This window comes from Eupeodes corollae, chromosome 3, assembly GCF_945859685.1.
Source record: "Eupeodes corollae chromosome 3, idEupCoro1.1, whole genome shotgun sequence".
NCBI classification, from domain to species: Eukaryota; Metazoa; Arthropoda; class Insecta; order Diptera; family Syrphidae; genus Eupeodes; species Eupeodes corollae.
The window spans coordinates 75341149-75358871 of record NC_079149.1 but is presented as its reverse complement, the minus strand read 5'-3'; the positions used below and the strand labels follow the sequence as shown (position 1 = coordinate 75358871).

The 17723-nt window shown below is 33.2% G+C and overlaps 1 protein-coding gene across 1 annotated transcript; it reads right to left on the bottom strand.

Annotated features, from left to right (window-relative positions):
• Positions 1–1112: 1112 nt before the first annotated feature.
• Positions 1113–3549, bottom strand: LOC129950215 (WD and tetratricopeptide repeats protein 1). The gene has a single exon (XM_056062068.1). The coding sequence runs from the start codon at positions 3277–3279 to the stop codon at positions 1423–1425; it is 1857 nt and encodes a 618-aa protein (XP_055918043.1). The 5' UTR covers positions 3280–3549; the 3' UTR covers positions 1113–1422.
• Positions 3550–17723: the final 14174 nt, after the last annotated feature.

Sequence of the window (17723 nt, the reverse complement as noted above, 5' to 3'; positions counted from 1 at the left end):
TATTCCTTCAATTTGATGAAAAGGACCTTGTCCATGTCCTAAGAAACAGGTCCAAATCATCACACTGCCAACCCCATGTTTTACTGTGACATTGCAGTATCTTGGATTGACCCGTTGACCCTTACCTCTTCGCACGTGACATATTCCATCTGACTGTATTTAATTAAACTTTTATTCATCGCTGAAAAGTACCGTTTTCCATTTCTCAACGGACCATTGGTGATACTTTTTTTGCAAAATCTAATCTAATTATTTTAAATAAGTTAAAAGTTTGATTCAATACTTCAATTAAACCCAACCTTTTTTTCAAAAGTTGTTTTGTAAGCAACGGTTTTTTGCATAGCCTGTAACTTCGAAGGTCATTTTCTAGGGCACGTCTTCTCACAGTGCTTGCATTAATATTAAGATTTAATGAGTGTACTGCTTCCTTTGAGATGATGAACGGTTTTTTTTATTATGTTACAAGTTTGTCTATCGGTTCTTCTTGTTGTTTTACGTGGTCGACCTCGAAAATTTTGATTTTCGACGCTTTCAAATTTTGTAATCAACCGTGAAATAATTGACTTATTAAATTTATATTTCTTGGAAAGTGAAATTTTTGATGCCCCACGATTATACTCATTAATTATTTTGATTTTCAAGTTGGAATCGTAGTTATTTCGGGACATATCGAAAAACAAACCGAAGCTGGGCCTTAATCGATCCAAACTAATAGATGACATTTGTTACACTCTTGTTGATTGCATTCTATGCCAAATTTTACTTTAAAAGCCCCCTTATCAAAAATTCTCTTACAGTGGAAACGAAGTTGCTTAAGTTTTGCACATTAAACATTTTACAATTTTTTTAAATTTGAATTTGAGAATGTATATTTTTAATAAAAAAGATAAAAATACAATATATGAACATAAACCTATAATATCACATAAATTGCGTAATTTATTTAATATCGAAAGAATCGAAAAACCAATTTCGAAATGTAAAAACAAAATGGTTGCTTAGGTTTTGCACAATACTGTAGGTACATTAAATGACGTTTTTTTTTCAAAAAGACGATTAAAATGTTTTCTTTCATGTGTTCAAGTTTGGGATTCATGCAATAAAAACAAAAATTATATTTAGAAATAACATAGTTATTATTTAGTAATAATGTATAATATAGTATTTAAAGACATATAATTCATGAATACTTAAATCTATGTTTAAAAAGCTTTTACTTTAGATTTTTCTTAAAAAATTCACACAACAAAAAGACTGATAGTTTTTTTTTTCTGAAATTTTCGGGCTTGGTTACTCCTTTTTGTTTTTAAAATAACTGCAATAAATATTAAGGAAGGCAAGTTTGATCATAATATATTTTTTGTTATTGAAGGGTATTACAGAAAAATAAAATAAAGCTTCTTTATCAATTTGGTATGAAAACTAACTACTTCGACAAAACGTTCCTGGAGTATTTAAGTCAAAGGGATCTGCCTTCATTCTGTACTGATTAGATTCAACAATTTTATCAATATATTGTATTTTGTTTCGTTTATCATCGGGAACTTGGATTTGAGGACTCCAAATCTTGATGTCATGGTCAATTCCGCTTGTTGCCATCAGACAGATTTCAGGATGTGGTTGTACACAGTTAACAATTGCCATATCCGCCTTGTAGACACTGCGGATCTTACACGTTTTTCGATCCCATATAAAAAAGTTTCCATCATCTGACCCAGCTACAATAAACTCACCATCTCGACCAAAGAAGTTAGCTTCCTTGATATCAGTTGTGGTATTACAATGTCCCACAAAGCGTTTATGGTAGTCTTTCGCTTTGCTTCTAAAGCGCCATTCAGCGACAGGCAATTCTACCGGTTCGTATGACTCCTCATTCTTGTTGTCCTTGTTTTCCATTATGTCTTTACGCAGCATCATTACTCCATGATTGTTTGTATAGTTTGGAAAACGATTAACAAGTTCCTTAAGGCATTCGTCAGCTTCTTTAACACGACCTAGATCTAATAAAGCACGCGCCAGACGGAAATGTGCTTTTATATAAGAAGGATCTAGCTTCAGAGCTTGATGACAGTCTCTTAAAGCGGCATAGACGTCTCCATACCAGAGACGACGCATGTAGGCGATTGCACGATTAAAATACAGGACTGGACAGTCTGGAAAATCAGCGATTGCTTCAGAATATTGATCAATGGCACGAACATACTTCTCATTCTCCAGAAATTCATTTCCCATCCTTTTAAAAGTTTCAATTTTTTCTGGCAGTTTTTTTTTATTAGAATCCGATAGTGAACAAAAAGTTGTTGTACATTCCGAAACGTCCTTTAAAGGGGGTTGAAATTCTGGTAAATTCAAGAAAACTGGCTGCTGAGCCGCTTGTAAGTCATACAAGTAAATATGGTCGCCACCCATGTTGACAAGTAGCTCATTGCCAGCATCATTGAAAGTCAAATACGTTATAGCTCGACTGTCGTGGTCAATATACCTCTGAGTAGCCTGATGTATATGACCAGGACTATAATAAGTTACACAATCCTTTGGCACCACACATATTTCTTCACCTTGATTGTTAGTCGGCGGTGAACTTACGGATGTTCGGGATAACATTCGTCGGTCGTAAATGCGTGCATACGGATCGTTTGCTCCCAGAGCTATCTGTTCTGTTCTTCGGGGATTTATAGCTATACATTTAGCCTCGGTAAGGACCTTAATGCTTGCAGACAAATTTAGCAGTCTAACATTGTCTTCAGAACGACAACGATGATTTTCTCTTATATCAAATTGAAAAAGACACCCATCCTCTCCAACCGACCAAAACATATAAGGATGATCTGGTGCTGTAGCCAATCTCTTAACTCTGGCTAAATGACAATTACAGTTAAAAATTTTTTCGTTTGACCGATTGATATCAAAAACATAGATGCACTTATCTGCCGCTCCCGATGCAATTAGCGAATTTCCACTCTTGGGTAAGAACTTAACCGAAAACATGTTGCCAGTGTGTGGCGTTTTGATTGTTTTGATCTTTTTCTTGTGAAATACATCCCATAGTATAACTTGGAAGTCATCTGACCCAGAGGCAAGGATCTTGCCGTCGGTGCTCCATTCGAGACAGTTAACACAGCCATCATGGCCTTCAAGAGATGATTCCAATTCTAGGTTGTTTATTAAGTGAGATGCACTTTGTAGGCTTTGACGAACAAAGTTGTCGATCCGGCCATACTGCCGGTCAATAATCCATTGAGTAGTATTACTTTTTGAGTAAAACTTGCTGCTTAACATTGTTAATTTTGCTAATCCTCTTCAAATCAATTCCTTTCCAAAATGTATTTAAAAGCCCATTTTTAGTTTTGGGGTAAATTAAGTCAATTATGGTGTTGTTATTAACCGTATTTATGAAATTCGATTGAACACATTTTTTTAATTATTTATCAAAGGTTAGAGAAAAATCCGATCATAAAAATTGACACAGTTTTTACAAAACAACTTTTTATTTTGGTCAAAAGTAAAAAAATAAAGTGATTAAGATTTCTTTCTTCGCATCTGTCATTTTTAATAGATGTATATGATAGGTCTGTTCGTTTACTTTCGGAAATGAAATATGCTGGAGTTACATGCATCAACTTTCATATCCGCAATATTACCAAACAGGGTGGTATGAATAATAAATAGTAGCTATTAAAACCTCAATATCTATTTTTATAAAAAATCTATAATATTATCATTGGGCACAGTCTCCGACTAGCTCTCGTGCTATACGTATCTCTGTTTACTCGGCTGCTTTCTTTGTACTTAGTACAATAACAAAAAAAAAGAGGCTGGGATGCGACCCACACTGATAACTTCCCATCCCGTCTGTCGATTTGTCTTGCTTAAAAGTTTGTCTATATAAACTCGTATCAATTTTTACCAAATTTGCGTACTATTTTTTGTAGATTTTATTTTTTATGAAAAAACGGACTGTTGGATTTTTATATTAAAATTACTGAAAATCGAAAACGATATTTTCTGTGAAATAAAATAAGTTTCAAGCCAATATTTTTAAGTTTTGAAAAGCTATTTGAGTCGAAAGTAAATTTTTACGAAGTTTTAGTATTGTTTTTTTTTAGAGTTTTATTTTTTGTAAAAAAAACTGTCAATTCGATTTTTGAAAAATTTTACCAAATGTTGAAAACAATATTTCTTATGAGATAAAATTACTCTGCAGCTAATGTTTAAAATTTTTGAAAAGATATTTGAGTCGAAAATCAATTTTTACCAACTTTTATACATTTTTTTTAGGTTTTCATTTTTTGTAAGAAAACTGTCAATTCAATTTTTTTCAAAATTTTACTGAATGTTGACAACAATATTTTTTGAAAGATAAAAGTATTTTAAAGCCAATATTTCAAATTTTTGAAAAGATATTTGAGTCGAAAATAAATTTTTACCAACTTTTGTTAATTTTTTTTTATGTTTTTATTTTTTGTAAAAAAACTGTCAATTCCATCTTTCTCAAAATTTGTCCAAATGTTGAACACAATATTTCTTATAAGTAAAAATTAGTTTGAAGCTATTATCTCAAATATTTAAAAAGATATTTGAGTCAAAAATCAATTTTTACCAACTTTTGTTAATTTTTTTTTAGGTTTTTAATTTTTGTACAAAAACTGTCAATTCGATTTTTTTCAAACTTTAATTGTATGTTGACAACAAGATTTTTTGAAAGATAAATCTAAATTAAAGCCAATATCTCAAAGTTTTGAAAAGATATTCGAGTCGAAAATCAATTTTTACCAACTTTTATACATTTTTTTTTAGGTTTTTATTTTTTGTAAAAAAAAGTGTCAATTCGATTTTTTTCAAACTTTAATTGTATGTTGACAACAAGATTTTTTGAAAGATAAAAGTAAATTAAAGCTAATATCTCAAAGTTTTGAAAAGATATTCGAGTCGAAAATCAATTTTTACCAACTTTTATAAATTTTTTTTTTAGGTTTTTATTTTTTGTAAAAAAACTGTCACTTTGATTTTTCTCAACATTTTTCAAAATGTTGAAAACAATATTTCTTATAAGATAAAATAAGTTTTAAGCCTAAATTTCAAGTTTTTGAAAAGATATTTGAATCGATATTCAATTTTTACCAACTTTGAGTAATGTTTTTTTTAGATTTTTATTTTTTATAAAAAAAACTGTCAATTAGATTTTTCTCAAAATTTTATCAGATGTCAAAAACATTATTCTTCGTTGCACAAAATTGGTTTAGAGATGAAATCATATTTCAGTCGTAAAATTTTGGAGGTGACAATTTTTTTTTTTCAGTTTTATTGATTTAAAAAAAAAAACCGTTATATTGATTTTTTTCAAAAAATATACTTGTTTGGTATCATGTTACAATATATTATATAAAATTTAATTCAAGTCTCTAGCGTTTTTGGTTCGTAAGATATTTGGGGTTAACCAAAATTTTCACCTTTTTTTCAAACTGCTATGGTAAAAAAACCACCCACGCAATTTTCTTAAGAGCCCTTTCTGCATCTTTCTGCCTTATTATATGTATAACAAAATTTATTTGAAGTCGATATCTCTTCTGGTTCTTGAGCTATGGACGACGAAAAAAACGTCGCGAACGTACGGAAGTACGGACGTACGGACGTACGGACGTACGGACGTACAAACGTACGTAAAAAATTGCCGAAAAATTTATTGCCATTAAAAATCTCCCAGGATTATGTGATGTATCCATCACCATGCACAATCAACTTAATTCCTCGAAAGGTATTGTATACGCCCCATGCCTCATAAGTGTCTCTGAATCTGAAATAGTGTCTGAAATGAAATCACAAAACGTCACTGAAATATACAAATTCAATAAGACTGTTGACAATATATCCAAACCTACAGGATTAATGCTCTTTACCTTCGATACTTTCCAACCACCTGAAACCGTAGAAATAGGTTGGTACAAAACAAAAGTGTCTGAGTACTTCCCTAATCCCATGCGGTGCAGGAGTTGTCAACTTCTCGGACATACCAAAACAAAATGCAACAATAGCCCAGTATGCCCCGCTTGCAGCCTTCCACCTCATTCCAATACTGATTGTACCAGAATAATGTGTGCTAACTGCCTCTCCGACCACTCATCTGATTCTAAAAACTGCCCAAAATTTATTCAGATGAAAGAAATTTTAAAAATAAAAAAAAAAAAATGCACTATGGCTGACGCCAAACGCCTGTATAAAGAACAAAACCCCATAGTACCAAATTTAAATCAAAATCCGTTTGCTTATGTAGCAAATTCATCTAGCTTACCTTCTAAAAACTCAAATTCATCCCAAGCTCTACGTAATAATGGCACCATTGCCACTGTTAGGTTATATTAATAACTTCGACGAGCTCAATATTCTGATCAAAAAAAGATCGCCATGTGCTTTATCTCTTCAAGAGACACACTGTGCGTTCCAATCTACTCCAATTATTCCGAAGTCTTATTCGGGTTATTTTCTCAACTTTCCTCAAAATTTAACCGGCAAACAAGGCATAGCTCTTCTTATCAAAAAGAACATACCCCATGTGGTAATCAATATCAACTCAAACATTTTAACACTTGCTGTACAAGTTAACTTGGCCATTAAATTAACTATCGTCTCTTTTTACATATTGCCCAAACAAACTTTTTCTCAATCTGATCTTGCAAACATTATACAACAGATACAAACACCTATCCTTCTTTGTGGTAATGTTAACTCGTGGAGTGTTCTTTGGGGCTCACCCGTTTCAAACCGGGGCAATATTATCGAAGAATACTTATTTAATTCGGATCTAATGCTTCTAAACGACGGCTCGCCAACTCATTTTTCAACACACAAGACTTTTACACATATCGACATATCATGCTGCTCAGTCACCCTTTTTCCATTAACGACATGAAACGTCTTAGAAGACCTACATAATAGTGACCACTTTCCTATTATAATCCAGCTACAAACTAGCCCAAACAAGTCCAAATTTTATTCAAATCCAAAGTTCAAAATCGACTTGGCTGATTGGGACCGTTACCAAGCTGTAACCAAAAGGTACTCAGATAAAATATCCCCATCCTCAAATATAAACAAAGAAGCCGCGATTTTACAAAAATCAATTCGCTACGCAGCCAACATCTCAATTCCGCAAAATGGTCACACTCTCACCACCAGAAAAGTTCCCTGGTGGAACCCAGTTCTCAAAGAACTGAGAGATAGAAAAATGAGACTTTGGAGACTATTTAAAAAGCACCCTCTAACTCCCAACCTTATAGCTTATAAAAAATCAAACGCTTTATTTAGAAAAGAAATGAAAATAAGCCAAGCTAAATCATTGATTGAATTTACATCAACAATTAATCCAAACTCTACCGTCGCCAAAATGTGGCATAATATTTGGTGCCTCACTGGCAAATATGTCCCTCGTCTAATAAGATGTCTAGAAACACCCATGGGTACTCTGTCTTCGATTTCAGACATAAGCAACTTCTTCGCTTTCTCTTGGTCAAACCTCTCAGATGACAACAACTTCTCATCATCCTTCAAGTTTTTGAAAGCAAACAGCCTTTCCAATACACCACCTGACATTTCTGTTACCTCTTTAGCGGGACAAATTGAAGGTAGTATAACACATATTGAATTGGAATGTTGTTTAAGCATGTTGAAAGGCAATACTCCAAGTAGAGATCGCGTTTCCTATCCTATGATTAAAAATCTCCCCTCTAATGTAAAATCTAGACTTCTTGCACTTTACAACGAGATATTTAACACCGGCATCATCCCACAAACTTGGAAAACTGCTTATATCATCCCACTGCCAAAACCAAACAAACCAATAGACGCTATAGACGGATACCGTCCAATTTCCCTCATCCCGTGCATGTCCAAAGTTCTGGAAAAAATTGTTGCAAAACGCCTTTTTTGGTTCCTAGAAAATAAAAAGTTAATCAGTGCAAACCAAGTTGCCTTCAAACCAAATAGAGGCTGTTCAGACGCCTTGCTACATATCGATCATTACGTATCCAATGCTTTGTCTTCACGCAATCACGTATCGATACTCAGCCTGGACTTTATGAAAGCTTTTGACAGAATAGGGATACACTTGATATTAAACAAACTCCTTACTTAGGGTGTTGGTCCCAAGACCTACGGATTTATCAAATCATTCCTGTTGAACAGGAAAATATCTGTGAAAATTAACAAATCCTTTTCTTCTATACAACCTCTCAATAATGGCATACCACAAGGATCACTTCTGTCGGTGGTGTTATTCTTGATTGCTTTTAACGACATTAGTGCCATTATTGACAAATATCGTACTTTAGACCATTGTATCTACGCTGATGACGTCTTCATTTTATGTAAACACAATGATTTAGAGGTAACAAAAATAACTTTTTCAAAAGCTGTAAAGGACATTGTAAATTGGTGTGATAACTCTGGAGCTAAGCTCTCTCTCAATAAATGTAAACTCTTACATATTTGTAAAAAATTGTCTTGTCCTAAAATTGAATTAGCTATAAATAATGTATATATAGAAAATGTAGAAAATCTCGATATTTTAGGATTAAGATTTAACCATAAATTTAATTGGAAGCCACATTGTATAAACCTGAAAAAGAGCCTAGCCGCAAGAAGCAACATAATTAGCTACTTATCCAATAAAAAACTTAATATTCATGTTAACACCTTATGTAATATAACTAAATCTTTAGTCTTAAGTAAAATAGATTATGGTCTTTATATTTATGGTAAATGTCCAAGCACTACTTTGAATCTTCTCAAATCTACATATCACCAGTCGGCCAGAAGAAGCATAAATGCCTACCGCACAACAAGAATTGAAAACATCATGGCGGAAGCTGGCCTTCCCACATTGGAACAGCGCCAATCCGAAAGTTTATTAAAAATCATCGCTAAACTTGTCTTTTCCAAAGACTCGATCATTGACAGGGACATTGATTCAACTTGCTGCTCAAAAATGCAAAGACGTCTTCCATCGACAATCAACAAAGCCTTATCTAAGGCAAAAGAATTGGGCTTACCTTTCAAGCGAGTTAAAGGCTACACTCCAAACCTTCCACCCTGGAAAATAAGTCAAAAGTCTTTGCAGCTAAACCTTACAGAGTACAATAAAGACAACACCAACAGGAGAGTTTATTATTCTAACTTTGCAGAAATAATAGGAAATCAAAACAGGAAGGTTGAACTCCTTTGTTTACAGATGGGTCGAAATCAGCTTATAACACCTCCTTTGCGGTAACCGATGCAAATGGCACTTTATTGAAGGCAGGGATATTATGGGAGTTCTCATCAATCTTTACTGCTGAAGCATTAGCCATCCAAGAAGCTGCTAAAACGATCTCACTATCAAGCTACAAATTAGTAATATGCACCGACAGCCTCTCAGTTTTCCGTGCCATATTCAACGCAAACCACAATAGCAAGATAATAAACAACATATGTGACCTTCTTATAAGGAACCCCAATTCACTAAAACTTATGTGGGTGCCTAGCCATATTGGCATACCAGGCAACGAATACGCTGAAAAAGCCGCAAAGTCTTGCAATAGACTACCTGTCTTCACTTTTGATATATTTTCGAAAAAAGATCTTCAAAGATACATCGAACAAATCATTAAAAAGAATAAAATCCTAAAATGGAGTGGCTACGAAAATCACTATTCTAAAATTAACACCGATCTTCATACCCCCATCTACCCACCATCTTTATCCAGAGCAACATCAAAATTCATCCGACTTCGGTTAGGTCACACTACCTCAACCCATCAGCACATCTTAAGGAAAGAAGACCCACCTTTGTGTCCAGCCTGTAACAACATCACTAATACCTCACATTTACTCGGCCTCGCAGTATGCAGCATCTCTCAACAAATCAATACCATTTTGCCTTATAATCAAAATATCTATGCATTTTTAAACACTATTAGTATCGAAAACATTTTAAAAATCGAAAAATACCTTAATAGTCATAAATTAGTTATTTAAATAAATACATTTATCTTTGAGTGGAAAGTCTTTGCAGCTAGCGCTCTTTTCTTCCTATTAGCATGTAATTTTTAAAATTGTATATTAATAAATAATAATAATATCATTGGGCAATTATTTTTTACGTTAGCCATAGCCACAATGTGGCGTTGGAAATTTTGTATACAAAAGGTGAAATAAAAAACTGCACGAGCTTATTTTGCTGTAGGCGCTAGGTGCCAACCCAGTGAAATCTTGCGACCATAATACTATAGATTGTATATACCTACAGAGATGACAGGAAAATTGGTGTGCATAAAATACTGAAGATGATCACCGATTGAGAATCTTTGTTTGATGAACATTTTTCAGGCTGATTTTCTTCGTTGAATCGTATCCATAGACTGACGCAAACCTTCATCAAAAGGTTCAGCTTCTTTATGCAGCTATTTTGTGTTGTAAATGACCGGAAAAGTTTATACATTTCTTGTGCAACGTGAACTAATTCAAACCGAGGGTGTTCATGTTTTTGAGGTTGTTCATGTTTTGGAATGTAACATTTTATGATTCAAATTATATTCCTACTGAAAAGGTTTCATATAAACCTTATGCGCAGCAGCAGACCACACCGGACATAAACAGCAGATACAAAAGAAAAGTTAAAACATTTTTCTGCTCAACGTTATAATTATTATTTTTTAATTCTATTAAATAACACAAAAATTTATTACCTTAAGTTTTGGTCCACGATGTGCTCTGCTCTGCGGTTGAATTCCAATAGAACGAATGCTTATTAAAAACAAGACGTGCATGAACTTCTGCACCCATCATCTTTGCAGACGTATGCAAGTTGTTGTTGTTTGTGGATTTCATCTCGTTGAGAGCATTCTCGTTCTCATCATTCAGCACACCGTGGACCACGCATAATTTATAAGTTATATAATAATAATTGAATGAACAAAAATATAGATTTATACATTATAGTTTAACTTCTCCATATAACAGAATTTTAATTTTAATCTTAAACATTCCGCCCCCCTGAACGAGTTTCAGGATATTGGCAATAAGGCTAGTTTTGTAATGGGTCGAACAAATGTTCCCGATGCTGTACGAACAGTGGCCACTCGTGCATGGTGATCTGCACCCAACGTTACCGAGAGTATTCGACCCAAGTAGCTGGTGGTAGATTGGGTTCCTTAATAACCACCAAATCTCCAGGTTTGAAATTGATCTTTTGTTTTTGCCATTTGGGTCGCTCTTGTAAGGTTTTGAGATACTCCGTTTGCCAGCGTTTCCAAAAGCCTTGTACCATACTCTGAATATGATTCCAATGTGATAGGCGGTTGATTGGAGTGTCTGAATGGTATGACTGTCAAAGGTTCACCTATGAGGAAATGAGACGGGGTTAGTGGATTTAGATCTGAATCTGATAAAGAATATAAAACGAGAGTTTAAAATAGATTCAATCTGGGTTAACAAAGTATACATCTCTTCAAAAGTTAATATCGATTCGACAACAACTCGTCGTAAATGTAATTTGACCGACTTCACTCCAGCCTCCCATAATCCACCAAAGTTTGGGGCGGAGGGTGGAATAAAGTGCCAGGTTATGCCGTCTTTAGCCAAGGTGGAAGTTATGAGATCGTTATGCGGTTGGTTTAGGCACAACTTATGGATCTCCGTTAAACATCGGCGGGATCCGTGAAAATTCGTCCCGTTGTCACTGTAGATGTTAGCACATTTTCCGCGGCGTGATGTAAATCGTCGAAGAGCTGCGATGAAAGCATCCGTAGCAGAGAGAAAAAAACTAAACGAGAGAACCAACTTCGACGGTTGCTCTCTTTTTGCCTACAAGCTGCGATTTGCACATAAACTTGCATATGTATTAACTCCATATAAAAAAAATGTGGGGAACGAATACTTATGCAAGAAGATGTGCATACTCCCCACATTAAAAAAAAATGGCGTCCACCTTCGAAAAATGGCGGATGCCATGCTGTTCAGAGGTGTTCAAAGAAAATTCAAAATTGTGGATGAACAATTTTTTGATATTCTCAATGTGTTACTTTGGGAGTAATATCATTCGAATATGAAGTAAAATTAATTACTCTTGTTAGGTGCCAGAACAATGAAGATTTAGCAACAATTGTAAATTACGCATTTAGAGAAATATTAGTTAGTTATTTGAAGCCAGTTTTAATTATTAAGTAAGTAAAATAAATAAGGTGGTGCAACGGTGCAATGAGAATTAGGACCTAGAAACATAAAACTCTGAAAGCACTACAACTATTATATGTTTTATTATTAGCTGCGTTTATGAGTTTAATTTTCGCTCAGACCGTTGAAAAATGCAAAAAAAACTCAGATTTAGTTCAATTTTCAGAGTTCATCGACTTAATTTTGGCTGCGAGAGTTGCTGGAACATTGACAACAAGAGTTAAAGAATGTAAACATGGATCATTAAAATAAAACAACGCAGAAACATTAAAAACATTTTTATATACTCATCTCTTTTTTACATTCCTTTTGTATTTGTGTGTACTCGTTGTTTATTTTCTTTATGTTACCGACATTTCCAAAATGCTGAAAATAAGTGATTTAAGTAGAGACTAAATAAAAACCGTAAACTTCTGTTGCCAATTTTCATCGCATAAGATTTGTGAATTGGCGATAAGCTATGCTTTCCACTAAGCTAGTGTGCTGTTTTTAAAGGCTTAACTACATATGTAAGCCGAAAAGTACTTTTGTAAAAAAGTAAAAGTATATGTATTCCCCCTAGGTCAGTGGTTTTGTGAAGAGAATATACAAATTTGTTCTTCAACCAAAATTTAAGTCTTATGCATCATTTTTATAAGTTTTCCAGTTCTACTATTTATTTATATCTTATCTTTCAGTTATATGGCGACAAGGAAAAATCTGTGAGGGAAAGTTCTAACTACAGTTTTTCTGAAAGTGCATTGTGGGTTATTAATAGATGTTTGCTAATCTTTTTAGGCTATTTAGAAATAAATGCAAATCTAAGTTAAGGGCTAAACCTGAATAACTATAAACATATAAAATGCTGTGTTCAAGTAATTATTATCGCAGCCAAATTTTATAATTAATTTTTTTGGTGTATAAAACAGCTGAAAGAATAATTCATGACAAATAAATGTTACGTAAACACTAAGTTCCAGAAAATATCTATTGATACCGCAATTGCAGAAGATATGGATATTTTATATAAATATTCCCTGTAAACTGTAGACCTTAATTATTTTCACCTATTATAATTAATTCGATGTAAAATAATTCAATGCAGTATATTTTAGATAAAACAGCAGTTAAGTTATTTGTTAAGGTATTACTATTGAAATAAACATAACATACATTTATAAAAAACATGTACTTGTTCATAACAAATAAAGTCTAGTCTAAAAAACCTTAACCTTGTTATACACTCTTTCTGAACACATCTTTTCTGGTTTTGGTTGTTAATGCCATCTATATGTAACTCAAAGAAAGAGAAAAGAAAAACAAATTCACCACAATCTTCCGTTTTAACGTTTACCGTAATTCATTGACAAACGAACATTTTTTGCTAGAATTAATTTGTGAAAACCAGAGAGAGAAAGAAATATCAAATGTCTCGATTCTCTCTGCTCTTCGAGGTGAAAACATGTATACACCGATACGAATTCAACACGCTATAAAAAATGAGTGTAAGAGGTTCCAAAGGGACGGAGACGAGGAAATTTTTTTAATGATTTTTTTTTGCCGGTGTGGGTGGGATGATAATTTCAGCACTCCCTCATTAGGCCATCTACCACACAGTGGATTAAAAAGTGGGTGATAGTGGTAAAATAATATTCAAATATCAAAAAATGATACAGTTGGACCAGCAGAGTTAGTTTTTTAATTAATTTGTTTAAATTTGTTTAAATGCGAAAATAAAAATTAATTCCTTATAGGAAAGAAAAGCTGTTTGAGATAGTGAAAGTGGAATAAGTTGAATTTCAATTGGTGCCAACTATTTGGAATACCAAAAAAACAAAACAACCAAGCAAATAAGAAGAAAAAGTTGTGAGTCTCTTAAATTATCGAAATATAGTGGTATTTTTTTTATGATAGTTTGATTCCCGGCGGCCCGAATTAAATTATGGAGAGCGGGGCCGCCGCCCAATTAAAAAATTTTGAAATTATATACAAAAAAAAATTTTTTGAAATTAAATAAGATTCAAAAAAATTTTGAAATTTAATAAAATTAAAAATTGAATACAAATCTGAAATTAAATAAAATTAAAAAAAAAAGAAGTGAGAGGAAGAAAAACTAAAGAACCCGAAAATTGAAACTTGAAAACTGAAAAAAAAAGAAATCAAAGAAGAAAAAAATTGGAATTAAAGGAAATTTTAAAGAAGAAACGAGGAGTTAGAAGCAAACAAAATTGAAGGAAAAAAAAAAGAAATCAATTTATAAGTTAAAAAAAAAAGGAATTACCCAGAAAGAAAATTTGACCCACCACATATACGACCATCTACATGTTCTATTTATCTTCATACCTACCCGGTGGGTCTTTTTGTGTTTGTGATTGTCCTATATAAGTTTTTTTTTTGAAATTTATCAAATTAATTCGTTGATTATTAATTAATTCATCGGCGTGAAAGTTATTTTTTTTGTTTAATTCCATAATTTTTTTTGTAGGTTTTTTTTTTATTGTGAGGTGCGAAAAGAAACGGTTGGTGTAAATTTCGTGTTCGGTCCCGTAAGTTTTTTTTTTGTACAGTGTCCTGATAGATACCTCCACAGAGCTCTTTAGGGGTAGGGAATTAGGGCTCCGCTAATCGTATTCGCTTAGTAAAAATAGAATATACCAAAAAGGGTATATAGGTCTTATATATATAAGGCAAAGGTAGAAAGAAGTAAAGACGTAGGACTACCAACCTGGCTTTTTTTTTGTTAAAAATTGTATTTTAAAGAAAAAACACAGATGGCCTCCTTGTGTGTCAATTCCTGAAACATTTGTAAAGTCATATAAACATGGTTCTTACCCTATTCAGTATGAACAAAGGTATGATATTTGGGCTGAGGTAAAGTTTGGGAAAGTTTTTGACTACGATTTGAGTCCTGATACAACAGAATTGATAAAAGATTCTGCAGCTGCAGATGATTTTCCTGATTGGTTTTCAGACTATGACAGCTGTGCTTTTCGACATTTACACGGAAAGAAAAAGCATCCGATGAATCCTGATGGAAAGCCTACTAGAGTAATACAAAGATTCTTGCAAGGTTACGAATATGACCTGGAGAAAAAGATCCATGAACTAAAAAATAATTATTTTGATCCTAAAGATAGTACAGCTTGCTTGTGTAGGAAAGAACAAGAACTAAAACCAGATAGTAGATTATTTGTCAAACAACCTTTTAATCAAAGATTAGGCCAAACATCTATGGAATCAAATATTGCAAAACAGTACATGAGATATGTCCCTGAACAAACGATGACAGATGGAGAGATAAAACTAATGAGGCGCTTAGCAGAAACAGCTAAACAGCTTAGATTTAAGCAAATGGAACATGCGCTTTCGCCATGCTTTAGTGTATTGGTTTGGAGAAGTCTTAGATGAATTATTTGATTCCGGTGATTTATATAAAAATAATCATTTGTGGTTCTTACAATCTAAGGTCTTCTGCAACTCTCGATTAGCACCCCCAGATTATGATGAAAACTTCAACCCCATTTTAGGTGAATTCTTTTATGACAACCAATTAGGAGGTATGGAAGGCATGCGACAAAAGTTGTGGACAATTATAACTATTTGTCTAATCAAGTACTCTGCGGAAACAGAAAATCTACCTATCAATATAATGTGCCAGGGTGATAATCAAGTGGTAATGGTGAATTATCCTACATTAGAAAAAGAAGCACGTACTAAAAGAAGATTTGCATTATTAGAGAGATTAGAGAAAAACTTTAAATCAGTAAATTTGATCTTTAAAAGAGAAGAGACATGGTTTTCTATTAGACTCTGTGAATTTGGGAAAGTGAGATATTATGATGGTGAAGCAACATCAAATGGTGACAAGAAAATAAATCGCTGTATCCCAGACATAAATGACGGGGTTTGTTCGATTATGTCGTCTCTCTCGACAATAAATACCATAACTGAAGCAACTGCTAAATGTGATTATATGCCTGACACATCACTTATAATTAACCAATTTTCTATTTTCAACTACTTAAAAAGGAAAAAAGTATTAGAAAAATGTAGAAATAAATTTGAAAAGATGGCTTATCTCTATCATCCTACAGATTTTGGGGGAATATCTCTATCTACTTATTTTTCACATACAATAAGAGGATACGATGATAAGTTAACTCTCTGGATATCTTTACTCAAAACACTTAAATCAACATATCCTCACGTTTACATGATCACTGAAAAATTAAACATTGGAGAACCAAAGAAAGGACCAATAAATCATTCTAAGTTAGTTGAAGATATTTTCTCCTTAAATTTTGTCAATCTACCTTCTGTAGAAAGAAAGATGAAAAATTTAGCATTAGCATATTTAAAGTCTTCAAATGTTACAAATCCTGAAGTAACAAATATATTTAGCAGTACTTCAATAAAAACTAAAGAAGATATCGTGGCTAGACTTGTAACAATGGAACCTTTTATACCTTCTTTGGCTCATGAGTTATTAAGGAACTCTAATACTGGCATATTGTTGTCATTGAGAAACCAATTTTCCAATTTATCTACCATAAATAAAATCTTTTAAAGAAAATGACTCCTAATATCTCTTATATTGTCGATGAAGAAGACAAAGACAAACCTTTTGATTTTCTTAAAATAGCAGAATTAAATAATATTAGATGTGTAGAGATTTTAACAACGAGATTATTTAGAAGACCTAATTACTATCTAAACAATTATTTATTTTTAGAATGCCCAACAGAAGCTTCAACAAAATGGTGCCCAACGCAACAAAATGGCACCCAACGTAATTAAAGGGTGTTCCAACCCAGTTGGAACATTTTTTTTGGCGAATTAGTTTATGTTGTACTAGTTTCAGTTTTTTCTATGTTGTAATGTCTTAACCAAACTTACTTACACCGCGATACACGTCGCGGTGTATCGCGACGTTCCTTTGCGAAAGCTTGAGTAAGGTCAGTCAGTACATTTTTCGTTTTGTCTTTTACCTATTCCCATCCTAACTTTTTTTTACTTTTCTTTTTTTCTAATTTTTCAATTTTCTATTCCTAGTCTTGTTTTCTACTTGGACGATTGAATGTGCGTGACGGGTAGTCCGACATCATCGTTCCAAAATTTTTGTGAGTTTGATTCTACCGTTTCATGTCTTCTAGCAAGGTCCCTTGAGACTGTCTAGGATCGCGGGAACGTTAGGAAAAAAACTTTGTAATGTAAATTGTTTGTGTTTCTAGTAGTTTTCCTATCCCATTATGGTCACATCAGGGGAAGTTTAATCTGTCCGTCTGATGTCTTTCTTTTGCAGCGATGTCGTCAGTAGGGTCGTATCATGTCGCTCATAAGCTACCTAAAGCACCCCGTATGCTATTTGGAAACCGAAATTACCTTTTCTTCTATAAGTGAAGAAATCTCTTAATTTTTTTTTGTTTAATATTATTACATTTGTTACATATTTTTCCTTGATATATTTTTTTGTACATTGGTGAGTTATTTTTCAAAGTTATCCTGATATTTTTTTTGTTTGATTTTTTGTTATATTTTTT